General features: G+C 35.3%; 1 protein-coding gene and 1 long non-coding RNA gene across 2 annotated transcripts in view; one reads left to right on the top strand and one right to left on the bottom strand.

Annotated features, from left to right (window-relative positions):
• LOC146734455 (uncharacterized) overlaps nucleotides 1-20,712 on the top strand; it is a 396,802-nt gene that overhangs the window by 117,113 nt on the left and 258,977 nt on the right. The window lies entirely within an intron of this gene.
• On the bottom strand, nucleotides 1,014-14,118 carry LOC144356216 (mitochondrial fission factor-like). The gene is made up of 5 exons (XM_085507916.1): nucleotides 14,029-14,118; nucleotides 13,003-13,278; nucleotides 7,385-7,462; nucleotides 5,509-5,677; nucleotides 1,014-1,397 (listed from the first exon to the last, which is right to left on the bottom strand). The coding sequence occupies exons 2-5, from the start codon at nucleotides 13,238-13,240 to the stop codon at nucleotides 1,148-1,150; spliced, it is 735 nt and encodes a 244-aa protein (XP_085364042.1). The 5' UTR covers nucleotides 13,241-13,278; nucleotides 14,029-14,118; the 3' UTR covers nucleotides 1,014-1,147.

The following is a 20,712-nucleotide window of genomic DNA, read 5'->3' as shown; positions in this document are numbered from 1 at the left end:
CAGTACAAATATTTTCATATTTTGTAAAATTACTAAATTTCATCATCATTTTGGACCATACAGACAGTTTCAGATATTGCTTTTAGTTTTGAATTAAAAAGTTTGTTGATTGCTATCAACATTTCATTTGGCGAAGAGCAGCCTGTACAAAATCATTTTGTGTATGATGACAAAAGTTGACAATGGCATTCAAAGAGTTAAAGTAAAAATTACAGGATATATCCAATACTAATGAAATCTGATGTTGGCACTTGTCATTTGTAATGTACAGTAACTACCGGTACTTCATGGTCGTCTGTATACATGCCTCTAATTACATCTGACCTGCTCAATATTTACCTATGCAAATTATGTTCAGGTCTTATAAGATCATAAACCAATCAGAACTTTTGATTGTGACATTTTGGATTTAGTAAGACATACTGCAATTGGCTGACAAAACTGAGAGATGAACTGCCGAAGTAATTGGTGTGATGTAGTTAGATGTGTGTACACTGATCCACAATCTGCTGCATATTAAAAATGACCAAAGTTTCTACACAGACGTAATTTTTTCAGATTGTTCAAATAATGTTTCTATTTATAAACAACTTTATACACTAATAGACCATTTTTTGTTTATTTCATTAAGAACCTACGTTATGTATGAAATAAAAACAGGACAAACAAAGGTCATAGCATGGCAGGGAGTCAAAATAATGTGTGGGATTTGACAAAAGTAAAAGTATTTTGGGGGTACTTACACGCTCAATAAAATATTATACACATCTAATGACGATAAAGGTATATGATATTTGAAATACTGTAAAATACTTTATTTTAAGCTGGAATTAATTGTCGCTGAAAAGACTTTTTGGGTGTTTTTTAGGGAGTTTATTTTTCACTGATTTTGACAAGTTGAATGTAAAATATAGTAAAAAAGGTATATTCGCTGGATTTTATTTTCACTGATTCATTGCTTCAGCGAAAATAGCAAAAATTAATTCCAAGTGAAAACAAAGTATTTTACAGTATTAAGATTTCGAAATTGAACTAAAAAAAAGACACAAATCATTCAATTTCTGCTGTAGATGTTCAGTCCAAACTTTCACACACTATGTGAGATCTCACCGATTTGTCTCAAAAATTCACCAATTGTTTCCTCTTCTCACCAATGCTTGTATATGAACTTGAGAGACTTATACACTGTGTACGCTAACATTAAACTGTACATAAGATAATCTTTTTGCACTCTCTGTGAGTTGTCAGTTTCTAGTATCAGTACTCGTCTTGAAAGCTTTGCCACCTGGTATCGCAGGGTCTGTAAATCTTCCCCAACAGGTTCTTCAATTATCTCGTCGTCTTCGGCGTCCATGGACAGATACTGTTGATCATCAGCGATGTAATTGTCAGCTAATCTGTTTCAAAATAAGAGTAAAGTTAATGGTTAATGTTTTGAACATAGACAATGGGAAATTATGTCCATTTGTCTGAAAATTAATTAAAAATACAAACAAGACATGAATGTCACAGGTTCTGTTATTTAATTATAAAATACTCATGTTAAAATAATAACATGGAACATCTGCAATTGAATTAATATGTACTCTATGTGGGTACAACTCATCATAAAGTGATTTCCCTTAATCTGATAACTGAAAACTTTCATTGACCCGGATCCAAAATCTCAGAGCACACAAGTGCAACCAAACTATGTCTCATACATGCTCAAGAAACTGCATTCATAAATCTGAGTAAACCTTGATGTACCTTTAATAACAACTTAACTTCTTTGTTAATTCAGGTCTTTGTGTAATACCAGGACCTGGGTTTGTTTCATTATCACTGTTTCACTATAATTCCCATCAAAATGTAGCCCCGACTCCCTCTACATTTTCTACTGAGATTGGTAATGGTACGACCCATCTGTCACTGATTCAGGTCATGACATCACTAAAAACCCTAGCATTACAATCTAAGCCAATTATTTATTGTGAGCATGCTCAGTTGTTCTCTCAGTGCAACCTGCTAAGTTTCATCGATATCGGCTGCAGAATTTCTGAGAAAAATGTTAGAGACGTCACAGACAGAAAATTGAAATAAGAATAAAAGAAAAGAATTAATCAAAGAAAGCTTAGAAAGAACTCCCATGTGCTGAGAGTATTGGAAACACATTAAATATAATTCGAAATTACTTAGCTGAAAACTAATTATGCAAATCAGAAAATTAATATGACCAGATTTGAGTGTAAAACTAATGAGGTCTGCGCAATGTAACAGAAAATCTATGTCTCCAAGTTTAATTGAAATGTGATTAGAACCAAAAAATTATGAATTATTATGCTTATTAGGGAATTAATATGAACAGATTTTTACCCCAAACTAATTAGGTTTGTACATTGTCCTAGAGCATCTTTGTACTAAGTTTCATTGAAATGGAATAATTAGTACCGTGAAAACTCCAAAATTTCGACCCCTCTAAAAATTCGGTCGCCTATTTATTTGCCGGGTTTCGGTGTTTTATTTACCTCCAAATTTTCGACTCCACTAAAAATTGCCGACTCATTCTTATTCGAAAATTGCGACCAGTTTTAGTTTTCCCCCAAACGAAAAAAAACCTGATGTGAGCGTTCAAACGGGACCTTCCTCGAAGGCATGAATCCGGGTTTCTGATTGACTGAGAGATTTTTATTTTATTGGTAACGAAAATATATTCTAAATAAACGAAGTTTCAAATAAAAACGAACACAAAAATCTCGGCATGCTGCGTTTCTGAATTGTTGATTATTACTGTACTCAGTAGTGATTATAATAATGTACACAAAATAAATTTGTTGAATGGTTATGAAATACAAATAAAAGTCAACTTAGTTTCATCGTAAGCGAATGATTCCGGTCTCGTATAAACGTTTGATGCTGTAGGATATCCGCCATGTTCTCTTAGGTCAAATAGGTCAAATCGCTAATTAACCAATCAAAAAGCTGGATGATGCCAACGTGTTCAAATTACCATAGCTTATTTAAATATGTTAATGTTATTGAACGCAATGCGGAAAAGATTGATGTTGTAGTACGATATTTTGGCTTGGATTTTGATGCGAAAACGGCATGATTTTTTTTAAATAAAAAAATTAGTTGTTTTTAAAAAATAAACTGGTCATCTGAAGAATAATTTAACATTGTTCACAGTGATAACAGCTCATTCTCGAAAGGAAGCTTACCCGCTCACGCTAGTCACGATAACAATCATACACGTGTACTCTTGAATAGACAGACGTCAATGACTACGATAAAACTTACTCTATTTTAGCCGGCAGGATTGATTGAAATGTCCGAAAAATGACGCCAAAATACACCTTAAAAGTCCCATTTTATTTTCTTAAATCCCATTTTATTTTTTAATCCAAGGGCGAATTTACGGCAGAATTTGGTCCCTCAAGTAAGGGACACGTGAGCTTTGATTCTAACCGGATACATTGCACTGGGTCGGGGAGATAGTTTGCTAAACTTCCATGTATCTTTTGTCCAATGGGTACCTGTACTTCGAACATTCGCAAGTTTTCCTAGGTAGTGCGAGACAGCTTTGTCTTTTGACCTATTAGTTTTGTGCTGACCTCTTCTCCGCGTCTTGATGTTTTGTTTTGCTTGTCATAATACTCACTGATTGATGACTTTGTTTAGATTTTGAGTTACAACTCGGCCACGACCTTTGCTTTTACCGTGAAACATGAGGAAGTTTACGTCAATTGACGGACATTGCATTTTTTAAAAACTAATGAAGCACACTGTCTATCATCCCCATTTTTTCATTTGCTGATTTCTATTCTGAAAAATTCGACCGTCCGAAAATGCACCTTAATTTTGACTCTAAAAACACGTCACATTTCTAACACCAATTATTTAAAACCGGTCGAAATTTTGGAGTTTTTCCGGTACTTTAGATATCAGTGTGAAAGCTTAAAATTGGTTAATTATGCAAATTAGGTAATTAATATGTACAGATTTTAACCCACAATTATTCAGGTCTGTCTATTGTCCTACAGCATCCATGTACATTCATTGATATGTGATGTATAGTACCTGAGATATCAGTGTGAAAGTTGGTTAATTATGCAAATTAGGTGATTAATATGCACAAATATTTACCGGAAACTAATTGGGTCTGCATAATTCTAGATTCATTGAAATGTGATGATTAGTACTTTAGATATCAGTAGAAAAGCTGAAAATTAATTATGCAAATTAGGTAATTAATATGCACAATTATTTACCCTAAAACTAATCAGGTCTCTGCATAGTCCTAAAGGATCTATGTACCAAGTTTCATTGAAATGCGATGATTAGTACTTGAGATACCCGTGGAAAAGCTGAAAATTAACTAATTATGCAAATTAGGTGATTAATATGCACAAATATTTATCGAAAACAATCAATCTCTGCATAGTCCTTGAGTATGTAAGTACCAAGTTTCATTGAAATGTAATGCTAACTACTTATATCAAATGCTGAAAATTAATTAATTATGCAAATTAGGTAATTAATATGTACTGATATTACCATAAAAACTATCAGGTCTGTGCAGTGTCGTATGACATCTATGTACCAAGTTTCATTGAAATGTGATGATTAGTACTTGAGATATCAGTGGAAAAACCGAAAATTGACTAATCATTATGCAAATTAGGTAATTAGTATCCACGGATTATTACCAAAAACTAATCAAAACCTAGCATTAGTTCAGAGCATCTATGTACCAAGTTTCATCAAAATCCAATGAGTGGTTGTTTAGATATCTGTGGAACAGTCATGGAACCACTAAAAAATAGCTAATTATCATGCAAATTAGGTAATTAATATGCACAGATTTTTACCAAAAATTAATCAAATCTGCGCATATGTTCAGAGCATCTATGTACCAAGTTTCATCAAAATCCAATGAGTGGTTCTTTAGATATCAGTGGAACAGTCATAGAACAGCTAAAAATTAGCTAATTATCATGCAAATTAGGTAATTAACGAGCATGGATTTTTACCAAAACCTAATCAAATCTGCGCATTGGCCCAGAGCATCTATGCACCAAGTTTCATCAAAAACCGATGTATGGTTCTTGAGATAGCAGTGGAACAGTCGGACACACATACACACATACACACACACACATACAGACACACTAACTTCAAAGACTCCCATTTTGTGCTTCGCACATGGGAGTCAAAAATCATTGAACTTTGCATAATGTTACTGTCAAAATAAGATGTTCAAGATGGATACAGTTACAAGTCAGCCAATACCTTTATATAGTTGACAAATGTTATTCACATTGCGATGTAAACTGTAAACACTATTAAGTATTCACTGGTTTTTAATTTCGTTATTTTAGCTAGTTAAACTCATTATTAGATCTCATTGATGGTCAAATAATGTATATATACCAAGTTTGAACAAAATTAATGCATGACTGAGATTTAGGGTAGTTCTGGGATAACAAAAACAGTTGATTTTGAAGAATTTTAACTGTAGTCACTCACTGGCTTGATGGTCTCTTATGATCATTATTAACTGAAACCCTGAGTGGTTTTCTTTTTATTTCTTGTTCCTCTGATATTACATCATCAACTTCACCATTCACTGTAGGAAATGGATGATCTTCCAATGTTATGACTCTTGGTGGAGTTGTCAGGCCAACAGGTGTTTGACCTATAATGGGAAAAATTAATCAACAACTTATAGATATGCATGTTTCGTCATATGTCATTGATAAAATGTGAATTTGATTACAAATGGTGTAGCCTACATGAAAATTGTGATTCTGTTAAAAGGGAACCGATACTATAAGTAGGGGCAAGATGGCCACCGCAATTAGTATGCTAATCCGAACCGAGCTCCAGGAATTGTGCCATTTGCAATGTTTAGAGATCAAGCTGTGATTCCAAATACATTTCTACGGGGGCATGAATATGTACGCTAGCGATTACACTCATCTGGTTGGGCTTTTGATGTATAAATGTTGCTGTTTTCGGTCGAAACATGCCGCGACATGTAAAAATCATTAGTTTAAAATGACGACTAGTTAATTAAGAGTTAATTACCAATGAGCAAATGGTGCAATCCATGGGATTTATCAGTTCCCTTTTAAGGCTTTCACAATGACAGTTGACTGTTACGTTTCAGCAATTCTACTCTGCACCGGATATTAAAGCGGCATTATGCGACACTTGACATAGCAACACTGAAATGTTTGCCTGGTCGCCAAATAACTAATAACTCTGGTGAGTGTGTGAGCATTATTTTGGACATTGTTAGACCCACACTGTTGGTGGCGCTGCTTCCTCAGTTCATTGTGAATCACAAGTATATTAGTATAATTGCTGCATCAGTCTTGGAAATGTACACTATCTGTTTGTTCCTTAGTTATGGTATAAATAAATAAACGGAACCAGTTTGAGAGATTGGTGTGTTAACTTGTACATGTAATTGCTACTTGTAATCTGAATAAGGTGAGACAATTGTAAGCTACATGTAATTAGCTAAGAGTTTTCATGGCTTTCATCAACAATGTTTTTAATTGGCTGTTCCCGATAAAGCTGGGAGAAAATGGATACACTCAGAACAATGACTGAGCTCACTGATTAGTTCAAACTAGCACCACTAATTTAACATACAATTCCACTCAAAATCAGACTTGCTAACAGCCTTCATGAAATCAATCTTTTTTTTTTTTATATTGTTTCAATGATTTTAATCAAGGTCTGTAGGTAATAACAAATTATATTGCATTTGATGAGAACAATTATGGAATTATGGAGAGATTAAACACGTAAATTTGGCGGTATTTTACGGGGTACATGTATAAGGAAATGCGAATTCCAAACATGGAATGAATACGCACGTAAGCGTCCTCTAATAATAAAAACAAACATGGCTGTCATTGGGGTTTGACTGGACCCACACAAAAAAGTTCTCTGATTCTGTTCTAATCTTTGTGGATTTCGGCATTCCCATGATGTATCCTTGGAAGGAGAAGATGTATAATAATATGGTTATTACGAGGATACCTCAAGTATGCACTCAGACAGTACGCTGTCGCATAGACCTCTGCTGCGTAACGGTCGATACTCCAGCTGTACTGTCTTCGTGCATACTTTGAGGTGTCCTTGTAATAACCTCATATTATTAAGTATGTAAATACTAGTATCCCAAAAAACTTTCACAATTATCAAACCCCACAGAATTTGTTGACGTCACTACAACGTTGACACTATGACCTTTTTTTGTCCTGTTTTTACGTTTTTCCAATTGAACAGAAAATGGTCTATTGCCTTTAAAGACCTGGTAGGTAGTTTGACCATGATTGACATCTGTACAGTACAAACACTGCTATAACAGAAATGCTAAAACACTCACCTGGTAGTGGTGGATCTAGAGGATCAAGCTCAAATCCTCGTGCTAAAGAATCTTTCATTCCAACATGTGTTCCTGAACCTGAAATTCAAACAAGTATTAAGGTAGCGAGAAGGTTTTGTGACGTTTTTAAATAAAACATTCTCTGTCTGTTGTCTCATTCAGAACAGTAATTTAGGTTATATATATCAAAAGAGTAAGTATAGAGGTGTAAGTTCGCACAAACTGGACAGACATTGTTTACATAATTATCACGTGACATCAAAAATGGCGAACCTTGTAAAAATGACTAAGTCCGCGATTGCGAGAGCACACTGCTGAATTTCCTGGTGAAATTTACGTCATGCATTGTCCGTAATCAAGTCCACTGAAATGCGTCTCCGATAATCAAAACACCTATTATTCCGATTTCTATGCAGGTTTGTTTTTTTGTCCCCAAATTATTTCATACTTGGCACCTTTAACAGACTATTATTCTGTGACAAAGCATTTTCTTTAAAAACCCAGACATATTTCGCACCATCATTATCTTTTGAACGATAACTGGGAGTTTGAATGTCCTAGTCCGAACGCACTTGATTTGGCGGCGGTCCCAATGAGTCGTACTCGATCAAAACTTCAACTCGAGAAAAACGTGAAAAACAGTTTTGGTTAATAAAACACTGTAGATTTGCTGCATTATTATAAATATACACTAAAAATGGCCAAACATATTAACCACTGATATCATAGAACTCATAAAGAGTGTCAGATAATGAATAATTTCAAGCTCGAGCGTGAAAAATGAAGAAAACTGCTGGCATTTGAGTCCATACTCCAGGAACGTTCGGGTTTTACATTGTTATGCAAACGAACAACGAGGGAAAATCCTCTGACAAACATTACTGTCCCACTGTACACGCTGACAGTTTACAAACAAGCTAATCCTTCAAGTGTCTCTGATAAGACATCTAAAACGGTTTTCATGGTGAAACAAAATGGCCGATGTTTGAAAAAAAATTGCTGTGTCAGAGTGCGACACTGGCAGATTTTTCTTTGCCTCGTCTGTCAACGCTTTTTTTCTTTTCTTCGCCATTGCGTTAGAAAAAAAATGTATTAGTAAAATAGAATATTGACTTGGAAAATAAAACGATTTAAAAGAAAGTTGTGCAAAGTTACAGTACTCCTTTCGCACAACCTCCCGCCCGCTTCCGCTTTCCAGTCACCTTTTTCTCTCGCTTTTGCGACCGCTTGTTGAATTCGACCGGGCAATTTCCGCTTTAATTTCGACCGCGCAAACCCCGAAATATCACCGCCCACCTGCTCACTCGCGAGCATTTAAAATTCGGACTAACAGAATAATTTCCGAGGTTCACATTGTCTTATAATTGTCTTTCTGGATTTTATAGATGTTGAACAGCTGACAAAAGTTCAAATACTTTTTGTTTTAACTATATATAATTATATGCACGCAACCTGACCCTTTGACCTCGATTTGGCTTGGACTGAATATTTTATTTTAAACAATATTTTGACGTGAAATACAAAATATATTTCAACACAAGTACGACATGGTTGTCTGGGGTTTCTTTCCTGATTGTTGAGTCTTCGCAATGTGTTTTGTATAATTATTGTTGTTTTCCCCCGATGCTGAAGGATCGTAAAGCTAAATGGCAGTTACATGCATGAGCGAGTGAAAGAAAATATTTCTAAGCCTAAAATAAAACCTAATATTACATCTCTTTGTGTATTTGTTAATTTTACATATGTTTGTCATGACAGTATGTTTGTAAATATCTAGAAAAATCTCGTCTTTCGTTGATAATTTCGATTGTTTGTTTGGAATGTCGATCCCCGTTGGTTTCTCCATACTGAGTTTAGGAAGGGCGTCGATCAACACCATGACAATCAACCGAGAGAAGACAAACATTGACCGTAATTCATGGGGATCATGTCCGTAATTTGTGGGCTGAAACCCCAAATAATTAATCAAGTATTATTATTTTAATATATATTTTATTTTACATCGCAAAACTAAACCATGCCCAAAACAGAGCTAGAGTTGTTCGCGGTGAAACAACCGCATTGAAGACGATGCAACTTCAACTAGCCATTTCTTACCTTGAAATAAAAAAAAAATAAAAATTCGAAGAGCATCGGGGAAAATATTAATAATCATCCTTATCAATCGCTTGCTTTATTTTATTCGAATCCATGAAATTCACGATTTTTTTTTAACATTGTTGGCAACTTCCGCGCTAAAAAAGATTGAAAATGTGGGTGTGGTTATTTTGCAAAGTCCTGTTGATAATACGGACAAATATGGTTCTGTGACCCAGGTCGTGCTCCGATCAGGTGACTCTCAGCCAATCAATGATGTTGTAACAAAGCATATTTGACGCTAATTGAAGGGTCGTCGTACAATCCAATCACCGGCATCGATTCACATAGTTTTTTGTGCTGCGACAGGCTTCAAAATTATTCGCTGAAAAACATATATTTTTACAAACTGATGGAATTTGACCTTAGTTCAAAAAGAAAATACTAGGCTAAGATACATTAGAGTTCACGCGAATCAGTTTTCTCTGCAAGTTGTGAAATAAAGTAAACCAGAGTAGCGTCGATGATTTTCAGCCCTGAAGGACTTCCGTGTGAATCCTGAGTTTTGAATTGTTCATCGACTGGCCACCAAGTAGTTATGGCTATAACTAAATTTGACACGTTTTTCTTTTAAGCCCAATAAATTATTCATACATGTCAAGCTCTGATTTTTTCAGGGCATGTGGCCGTTCTTAGTCGAAAATAATTTTGTGGGAACACTTTTGCGGTACGTATACGGTATAGACCGAGCTCATTCAATGATCGTGACTTAATTTTAAAAATTTAATGTCAAATTTTACCAGACGTGAACCGATGTGGATTCGGTATCGTTATTTTTGGAATTAATCACTAACATTTCCTCGTTTCTCTGCTCTGTCAAAAGGAGTTACCTAGGCTTTTTTCACGTAACTGTCTCATTAAAATAAAAAGAAAATATATTACATCTAGAACAAGCACCCAAAACACGTAACAAGAGGTCCCAGTTCAGTTGCTTTCACGATACAAGTGTCATACAACTACTAGATTTGAAGTGTCGTACAGAATTTAATAATAGTTAATACTAGTTGTATGTTCACACTTTACTATCAAAACCACCATTTCGACCACTCATGTGCCAGTTTTCAGTGTTTGGGCGAGCAATCAATGTTTTCAATGAGCGAGCGAGCGAAAAAAAAAACGCGATTAAAATGCGGTCAATTTTTGGTCGGACAAGACCGCGTGGTCGGAAATTAAGCGATAAGTGGTCGATGTAAAAGCGGAAGGTTGGGCGAAATGAGTACTGTATGACCATGTTTCTCCGACGAGGTCTCGACTGACAATAATGCTGACAATGGACGTTAGATAAACACGCATTGTTTGCAACTGGAAGCTTATCTCCCGTTATATCAGAATCGTCAACAACAGAGTATACAGATAAGATGTTATCATTTAAACCCTTTCAAAGATAAACATTATGCAAATATCCACGAAACGCCAGTTGCAGTCTTTTCTGCTAGTGTTTTAAAACACTAATTTGAGCAACGTTATTTTGATCTTTTGTAAACCTGGGGTGATGTATCAAGGTCTAAAGTAACCGTTTTATCAATTTTTGAAAAATCAAGAAAAAAGTGAAAATTTCCCTCTCTTGCTACCTTAAGCAATAACATGAATTCTTGAAACCTGAGACCAGGAAGTAACAAATGACAATGACTGAAGTATATTTGCACTTGTATATATAAAAACATCAAGAATTCTTTTAAATAATTTGTTTTTAGACTTAAAATTGAAGGCAAATGAAGTTGCTCCTGCGATGTGTTTATTCAAATAACATATTTTTTCTTATCTCAAATGTCCAGCAATAAGTTTTACTGAATGTTACGCGGAGAAAATGGCCATGGTGCGCATTATTCAAAGTAGTGATGTGAGGTGAAAGTCATGTTAATAATATTGTCTTATGAGTGTTCAATTTGAACAATACAATCATTGTTCAATGGTACGATTTCTATTACAGCGATACAAGAATTTCAAACAATTATTTGCATGAAAATAATATAATAATTCTAACTAAAAGTTTTTTTGTTTTATTGTTTTGTTTTTGCCAGGAGACAGTTCTGGACATTGACTGTCACGGTTGTCTTTCTTGACTTTTTTTCTGTATGTGCAAATTGCAAGTGCTAGTGACGACACATAGTGCATTTTGCCACAGAAGTCATATTCATGTTTGGGACTACATGACAGGGCTGTGTGGCCATCTCTCTGTCAAATGGCAATTTGTAATGCGCTATCCTGGTGTCAACCAGGCTCTGTCGAACACAAGCACCTGCGGACCTTAACTAAGGTTCCCCCAAAGTCGCATTCGTTAGTGAATGAATCTCGGCCAGTTGAATTGGCCTGCCCATTGAGTCTGTGGCACACTCACCCAGGGTAGGGGTCAACCCTTTGATGTTCAGCCTAAGGTAGGATTTGAACTTGGGTCTACCGATCATGAGTCTGGTGCAACAACCACTATGCTACCAGTGACTAAAATTTAACCAACTTCCAAAAAAATATCACTAAGAATGGCAATATTATATATTATTATACATCTGTCACGAGTACAGCATGCAGTAATTTTACAGGGTATTTTCATCCTACCATAGTAGGAAATGCGAACTCAAAATATGGAATGATTACACACGTAAGCGTCCTCAAATAATAAAAACAAACATGGCTGTCACCAGGGTTTGATCGAACTCCGCACAAAGAAGTTCACTGATTCTGTTCTAAACTATTTGGATTTCAGAATTCCCATGATGTATCTTTGGAAGGACAGTACGCCACTCATCGACCTCCGCATATGTATACTTTGAGGTATTCTTGTAATAACCTCATATTATCTCCACATGTACAGACTCGTTGCAACAATTGAACACATTTTCGAACTGGATCGTGTTAGCGCCCATGCCCAGTAAAGCGCTCACCCCCCACTTTTGCGCAATTTTTATATTCGGGGTCACATTTGGCAAAAAGCTCACCCCTCCAAAATGCCACTAATTTAAAACTTGGTCTTTGATCTTTGCTTAATGAATACTGGTAATCGCTTTTATATGAAACAGTGTGGATTAACTGTCGTGAATACGTTGTGAATGCGACGACAACAGTAACCATGCGTAAACTATGATTCGACAATGACCTGTTAAGTAAAATGCGGTAAATATCTCATGCCATATCCAGTTTACCTATCAAAAAATGCTAGTTACCAGTTTTTTGAAAAAACCATGCCATTTATTCGCCAAAATCAATTCCAACAGATCTGCGTTGGTACAACACAGCATTCTGATTGTTAATAAGACGTTGTTGCAGGTCAAATCACGAGTTTGTGTACGATCCAACACATTCGGCAGTGAAGATAATGATGATGATTGTGACTTTGACTGTGTTCCAACAGACTATAATATTTTTAACCTCATAAATTTGATTTTCTGAATTGAGGACACTGGGCGCTAATGCAGTCCAGCTCGGTATCTACACAGGTGTTTACATAGTACAAGAAACAGACTCATTGCAACATTTGAACACATTACCTCCAATCATTATCCTATCCGGTACTTGCATACCCGATGCTGACGTACTCGTGTGCGTAAAGAAGTCAACATCACCACCTTCATCTCCAGTCATGCTAATTTTATCTGGTATCTGCATTTGACTGTTGATGTCCTCAGAAAACTTGGTGCTATAGGAAAACCTCTTCAGATCTTCCATTTCTTTTTCCATATCAGTCACACTATAAGACGATTGCATAGAATGTTCATGGTCATCCATGTTTGTTCACAGCGCAATAGGTATTTAATATTATGCTCCTGTAGCAAGAAAACATTATCATCAAATTATGTTGTGACATACTAGTAATAGTTTAGAATCTACGCAGCATTCGCAACTATAGGTTGTGACATCTAGTCAGTAAATGTGTGTGACGATAAATTACATTGTCTGAAAATATGCATTGATGTTGTGAATAATGAGAAAAACTTTCTGGGCTGAAGTTTTTAAAAATATTTACACAGATCGACACATGTGGAGATGAAGCGTGTCAAAGTCAAAATCCTAAACCATGCTCTGGTTACAGTCGCTTGTTACCTATGATAAAACGGTGTATTATTAATCCAATGTGTGTAAACTAAACCACTTTCCCGTACCAAAAAGAATATACAGCTCGAGTGGGGGTGGGGTGTCCAGTTAAGAGATGTACTGGTAAAATTAAGAATATATCGTTTTGGTCACATGTACTGTAGATGTAATGCCATGGGAGTTCATCACCAATACCTACTCGGCTCACTCAGGCCAATATTAACTGTCGGCTGCCGACTAGTTAATGGATTCTAAATGCACAGTTCACTTATGATTTTGATCGTAGTTTAAAATGGCGATAGTGGTCGTTAAGTAACTTCAAATATAAGAATTTGAGGTACGGTAAATAAAATAAATCTTCAAACAGGTTGACATGTGACTTGATCCGCTACATTTGAATGTACTGCATGATACACCACGTACAAAATAAAACTAAATCTTAATACTGAAAGTTGTAGTTTTGCAGTATCGCAACCCCTTACCTGCTGTGTATAGTAGAATTAACCAAAATAACGTAACAATAAAGAAACCCGGTCAGTTTAGCAATCGGCCGGCCATATTGAATCATCAGCTGTAATGTGACGTCATTGCCTCCGTTTAGATTTCCCCGGCCAAACACTGGTGGCGTAAATAGCGTCAATACTCCGTCCGAAAAACTGCTTAGAGATGTCAGACACATATATAAAAGCGGGAGAGTTGTTTTAAAGCGATTTTTTTTATTTTATTTTAGTACTCATTAACTTTAAGGCGATAAAATTTCACATTTTGTCTAATGAGATAATAGAACAGAACATTTTTCGCTCTCAACGTTTATTCTGTGAATATTTCTGTTTTTTTTTATTTGAACTGCTTTTTTGCAGTTAAAATAATCACAGCTTTTATAAAAAAATAAATATATATAGTATATTTGAGCAATTTACTATGCCCTTAGATTCAACTGTGCTCCATTGACCCTGAATTTGCATACTGTAGAGCTCGTGAATAATATATAATTTTAAGGAATTCATTATTATCTGCAGCTGGGGGGTACTAGTAAAAAACAGGGACATTCTATTTTGAAATTGAATAGGGGGTGGCCTTTTTTCCATAGCCTTGGGGGGGGGGTCAATCAATTTTGTTGTGTGCAAAAAATATTTACAGATTATTGTACATTTTTTATTGCACAAAAACATTGAAGTTTACAACTTTCTTTCAAAATTTCAAACTTTTATTTTTCCACAAAATGTAAAGTTTATTGTATTTGTTTAATTATTAATAAATAATCAATGCTTGCACTCAAATAGTTTTCTTCTTAGAATAATTCAACTCCTCATAATGTATAATATCAAAGAAGGTTGCGAAAAATGAATATGGTATATATGAAATACAATTTATTATTAAAGTCGTCCCCTGCGCATGCGTCAGATGGCCATAGCATGTCATTCGAATTCCGCACAGTTCGATACGCGTTACTTATCATTGCGTAGAGCGCAAAGGCCTCTGGGAAGGAGATTGCATGTCATTATTTACAAACAAGCGTCTATCCACGAGCCTTTGCGTTATTAGCGCGTGTTGTTATCGTCACTTGGGACTCAATTCCCATGCATGCGCCTCCCGCTTTAAGAAAAGATATCAAAACAACAGTAAATAACGTAACCTGGTATATGGTATATTTTCAAATTCTTAAATGTCATTATCTCCTGCACTACCACAACAAAAGAAGGAGAAAGAATATAGAGACTATAACTGGTTGGACATTGTTGTAAATGGTAAACTAACAGATATGACGATATCTAAACATCAGTTTGTCTAGGAAGGGTAAGAAGCAAGCTAAAGTCAGAACTGTCACATGTGATGTTCTATAAAAAGCAGAGAGAGATGAGATGCAGAAAAAAATAGTGGAGAACATTAAGAAATCACAGACCATCGATAGAAATAAACACATTCTATGGATGATGATTCAGAGATTGCTAAAATTGTTGTTTAAGAAATCAGGAGTGATTGTTAAGATGAAGAAACTGAGACAATTCAGGATGTCTATATCGCCAGATCAGGGAGGAGAGAAGGAACCAGGAGACACGTCACAAAACTTTATCTATGGTAAACCAAGTAGTTAATAACAAAAAATCAAGTTCTTTGGGGGTGTCACTGTATTTTCAGATGTTATGGGGGGGCACCCCGTTTTGTTTTTTTTGCTGAGGGTGGAGTGGTCTTTTCCTACTTCTGCAATACCATATATACTTCCTGGCATCACCCACCCCCAAAAGAAAATAACCAGTTTCTAAATGCTACAATAATTGAGAAAAAAACTGAAATCAGGAATGTGTCAACTTTTCATAATTCTCTAAGCAAAGAATGACAAATATGCATGTTCTCTGCTTATGTACTACTACCATATAATCTGTATTAGATGCCGCATCCCTAATAGAAGTCACACCCATTCTTTTTGAACAATTGAGACCCAAAAGTTCACCATTTCTCATATGTGTAGATGCTTTAATAGAAGCCATATCCCCTCTCTTGCATTGTACCATTTTAGTAGAAGCCGCGGTGTCTAATACAGATTTTATAGCAGTTTTGTTTTTTGAGAAAAAACTTCAAATGCATAAAATTACTTTTAGCAGCAGTTTCAATAGAGATCCCTTAAAAATAATGAACACATACTTCACAAAACACTATATATTCCGGTACTGTAAACCACTTAATTTTTGCTGCTAGAAATCTTCACAATTTGAGGATTTTATTGAATTCATGCGATTTAAATGTTTCATTTGTGTGGGTGCGCCCTCTATAAGAAACATATTACAGTAATCCTTTGAACAGTATATTTTTTTAGCAAAATTTTGCTATTTTTTGTTACCAATGAAAAAAAATACGAAAACATTTTTTTTTTTTAAAGGGGACTCAATATGAACCACAAACAATGCAAAATGGAAATAAACAAACTAAGGTTAAACCTGGGATAGTCCCAAGTGAGTTCCCAATAGTGAAGTCCATGAATAAATAGAATAATTCCGAGAAAGTAAGATGATGGTTAAAGCGGGGGGAGTGATCACCTGCGCATGCGTCAGATGGCCATAGCGTGTCATTGTTTACAACAATCGTCTACCCATGAGCCTTTGCGTTTTTAGTATGTGTTATCATCGCTTGGGACTCAATTCCTGCACGTGCGCAGGTGACAACCCTTCTGCTTTAAGTGCTACATAAATGAATGTAGTATGTGATGAAGTAGTAGTAGTAGTGACGACTACTACTATGTGAAGAGACATTGAGACTGTTATTCATGAATTGTTGAGCAGTGTGGCTACATGATGTTATGTGTGGAGGCAGAAATAGTGCAACCACAGTGGTTACTTGTAGAAGTCGTGATGGCCACATCTACCTGTAAGCATAGCAGCTGGGCTGTACCTACACAGAGATAGCTTGACCAGCATCAGCTGGGTTGTACGAGGTATGTGTGGGGATCAAAATCGATACTCTGTGCCACCCGAATGCGCCGGCGCATTTCCCAAAATAAGCATTGTGCGCCCCAAAATTGTGGTGCAACTAGGTGGCGCGCAATGCTTATTTTGGGAAACGCGTCTACTACTGTGGTTGCACTATTTCTGCCTCCACACATAACATGCAGCCACGCTGCTCAACACTGAGATACTGGCTACTGAATGGGTTTACTTAAGTGTTCAATTTGTCAAAGTCATTTCACACCAAGCAGACCTACATACATGTGACATAACAGTAAAAGATTCTAAGATTACATTTTTATTTGATGAACAATGCATGCCATTTATTGAAATATCTAGAATACATACTAATAATAACTACAGTAAATTTATCTTAACATAAAAATGTCCTCAAATTTCAAGTCTCTATTGAGATGTATTTACAATGGGAAGGAACAAGGACAAGAAACAAAAAATCTTCATACTACCGGTACATAAAAACTCATAATAGATATAACATTCTCACAAGTTTACTAACCAACAAAATCAATGCAAGAACTCAACAGTTACTACGGTAACACACATTTGAAACCAAATTTAGATCTGGTTTGAAATTAATGAACAAAAAGAGTATGTATCAAAAAGTGAGGAACAAACCAATTGTACTTCCTTCTATTAATACATTATGGCCATATTCTATATGCCTCTACTTTGTATTCTTAAACAGCATGCAGCAACCATTTACAGCAAATACTACTACACTAGATTCCAGGTTTGACCAATACATCAATGACAGTACCTACAACCCAAGTAGGGTTATTTGGAAGTTTGTCAAAATGCTACTAAAGGGTGGTGGGCGTCGATACATGTACTGTTTAATATGGGTTCCATGCAACAAATACGAGCGTAAACTAGTTTGTTCGAAGAAAAAAAATCCATGCTGTATTGTTGATGGCAACAGCGACGACCACAACTGTGGAAAACAACATCTTGGTTTATTTTTTATCGAAAGTAGATTTCATTATCATAGATTTGTTTCTCCAGCAAAAATAAATTCCGAGCAAGAATACAGTAATGCAGAATTCAAAATGTACGGCTACAGGATGTCAGATTGGATACAAGAATAGAATTTATCTAGTGTATGCAAATTTATGCAGACTAACTGTTTAAAATGTGGTGCAACGCACGTACAATATGAAAGACAATCTAACAACAAAATCGAAATAAAAAATGAGACAAGCAAGAACAGATACACACAATATCTCATTAACATATCCAGTTAATGGACCTTAATGACATGCACACAAATTTGCCTAACATTGATATGGTCTGTGCAATCTCCATAATGTTAACATATCAACATATCAGATGGTTGAAACATCGCTATTACTTGATCAGTTACACATTATCAAATCAACTATAGTGAAGACATTCGTCAAAACTATGAGAAATATACCACTTCTACCGTAATTTATACAATGAACACAAATACTTTGGACTATTTCTCCATGGTATCATCAGAAATTTGTATAAATTTCGTCATTACTACCATTTTTTGTCACTATAAAAATCTATTTTGATTACCTAATTAAATATGCAGTCTGTGTACCTTTCAAAATAGTACCAATCACTGAGAAATCCAATAGAAAATAATGACAGATTACCTAACAATCATAGAAAATAACATGTCATTGGTCAATTATACAACCAATCGAAGAGACATAGTTCTCACTGGTCTCATAACTAATCAAAGTGACCGATAGAGATAGAAATCCAATACTGACAGAGCTCTGTTTGTATTGGTCAATTTCTGCACCACAAGCAAATTAGAATAAGTAATTAATAATGAAAATCAGCACATCAGATACAAATGACAAGAAATGTGTACATTTCACAAATATACTGAAATAGTATATATCAAATGAAAACAGCTTTCAGCTTTATTTTAAATACAACCACGTATGCACCTTGAATACAACAAATATTATTTAAATTTGTCAAATCAATGGCAAACATAGTAAAAAAATAATGTAAAAGCATTTATTTTCACTGGCATTTTAATTTCACTATTCTCGAGGGGCAGGCCATCCAGGCATTTTCACTGCCTGGCATACATCAGGAAAACTGTACTTTACGATTAGTTGTTGAGACTCCCATGAACAGTGTAAAAAGATTAAACCTACACGTGCAACATATATAAATTTGGTTGCTCAGATTACTTCAAAGTTGAGTTTGTACAGTTTCTTTAGCATTAACTTTAACTTTTTCACCAGCTTTTCGAGCAGCATTTTGAAGCAGCTTGCGCAAAGCCCATAGATATATATGGTACAGTAGTGTGTATCTTAGCAACGTCGAACGAGAATTATGTGCATTTCCACTTGGATTCTAAATTCATGAATGTGCCAGTACAGTACTTCACGAAGGAATCAAAGGCAATTGATACCTTGCCAGATTTGAGCTTGAACTTCAGAGAGACACCAAATTGATGCCTTGTCAGTATACAAGTTCTATTGTAATTTGACAAGGTCACACGAATTAAATTTAGCAGACTCTTCTTATTAGTGAAAATAGAGAGTTTAAAATTTAAATGAATGATTAATGCATCTACAGTAAAATAAAATAATTTTACTGGTTCGCATAAAATTGGAAGCACTAGTTCATTGGATGTGCAGCGTTGTTTGGTCGTGAAATTGGCATTGGTGTCCTATGTGGAGAAGCATACTAGTTTGAAAACCGTGAAGTAATAAACAACAGGCCTGACAGAAGCTTGTCACATCGCCATAACCGCAGACAGAAACAAAACTTACACATTGCATCCAATATGCGTGGACATTTTCTTCCAATTTTTTTATAAATTCCTTGAATTTCATTAATTTTAGAATAAAAATTAGATGGCCATTCACATTTAAAAATCAACATTATTTGAACATTTCAACAAACATTATTTGAACATACGATCAACAAAGTCAGTAGCAAAGAAGGTAGAGACTGAGAACATGTTTATCCAATTCAGTGCAATCATAATTCAAAAAAAAATCAGCAAATTTTAATATTTACAATAAACTACTATATTTCTGATAAAGAAAGTAAATGATAATGATTGAGTAATATTTTAAAGCTGTCAAAAACTTAATTGTCAATTGTGAGTTAACGTCAAGTGGGAGTTAATATCAAGTGAGAGTTAATATCAAGTGAGAGTTAATATCAAGTGAGAGTTAATATCAAGTGAGAGTTAATATCAAGTGAGAGTTAACATCAAGTGAGAGTTAACGTCAACTGAGAGTTAAAAGTCAACTGAGAGTTAAAAGTCAACTGAGAGTTACATCAAGTGAGAGTTACATCAAGTGAGAGTTAACATCAAGTGAGAGTTAACGTTGAGTGAGAGTTAACGTCGAGTGAGAGTTAACGTCGAGTGAGAGTTAACGTCGAGGGAGAGTTAATGTCGAGTGAGAATTAACATCAAGTGAGAGTTAATGCCAACTGAGAGTTAAACGTCAACTGAGAGTTAACATCAACTGAGAGTTAACATCAACTGAGTTAACGGCAAGTGAGAGTTAATGTTGAGTGAGAGTTAACATCAAGTGAGAGTTAATGTCGAGTGAGAGTTAATGTCGAGTGAGAGTTAACGTCGAGTGAGAGTTAATGTTGAGTGAGAGTTAATGTTGAGTGAGAGTTAACATCAAGTGAGAGTTAATGTCAACTGAGAGTTAAACGTCAACTGAGAGTTAAACGTCAACTGAGAGTTAA

This window comes from Saccoglossus kowalevskii, chromosome 14 (genome assembly GCF_978046115.1).
Source record: "Saccoglossus kowalevskii chromosome 14, keSacKowa6.1, whole genome shotgun sequence".
Lineage (NCBI taxonomy): Eukaryota > Metazoa > Hemichordata > Enteropneusta > Harrimaniidae > Saccoglossus > Saccoglossus kowalevskii.
The sequence above is the reverse complement of the archived record's forward strand: the minus strand, read 5'-3'. Positions and strand labels throughout refer to the sequence as shown.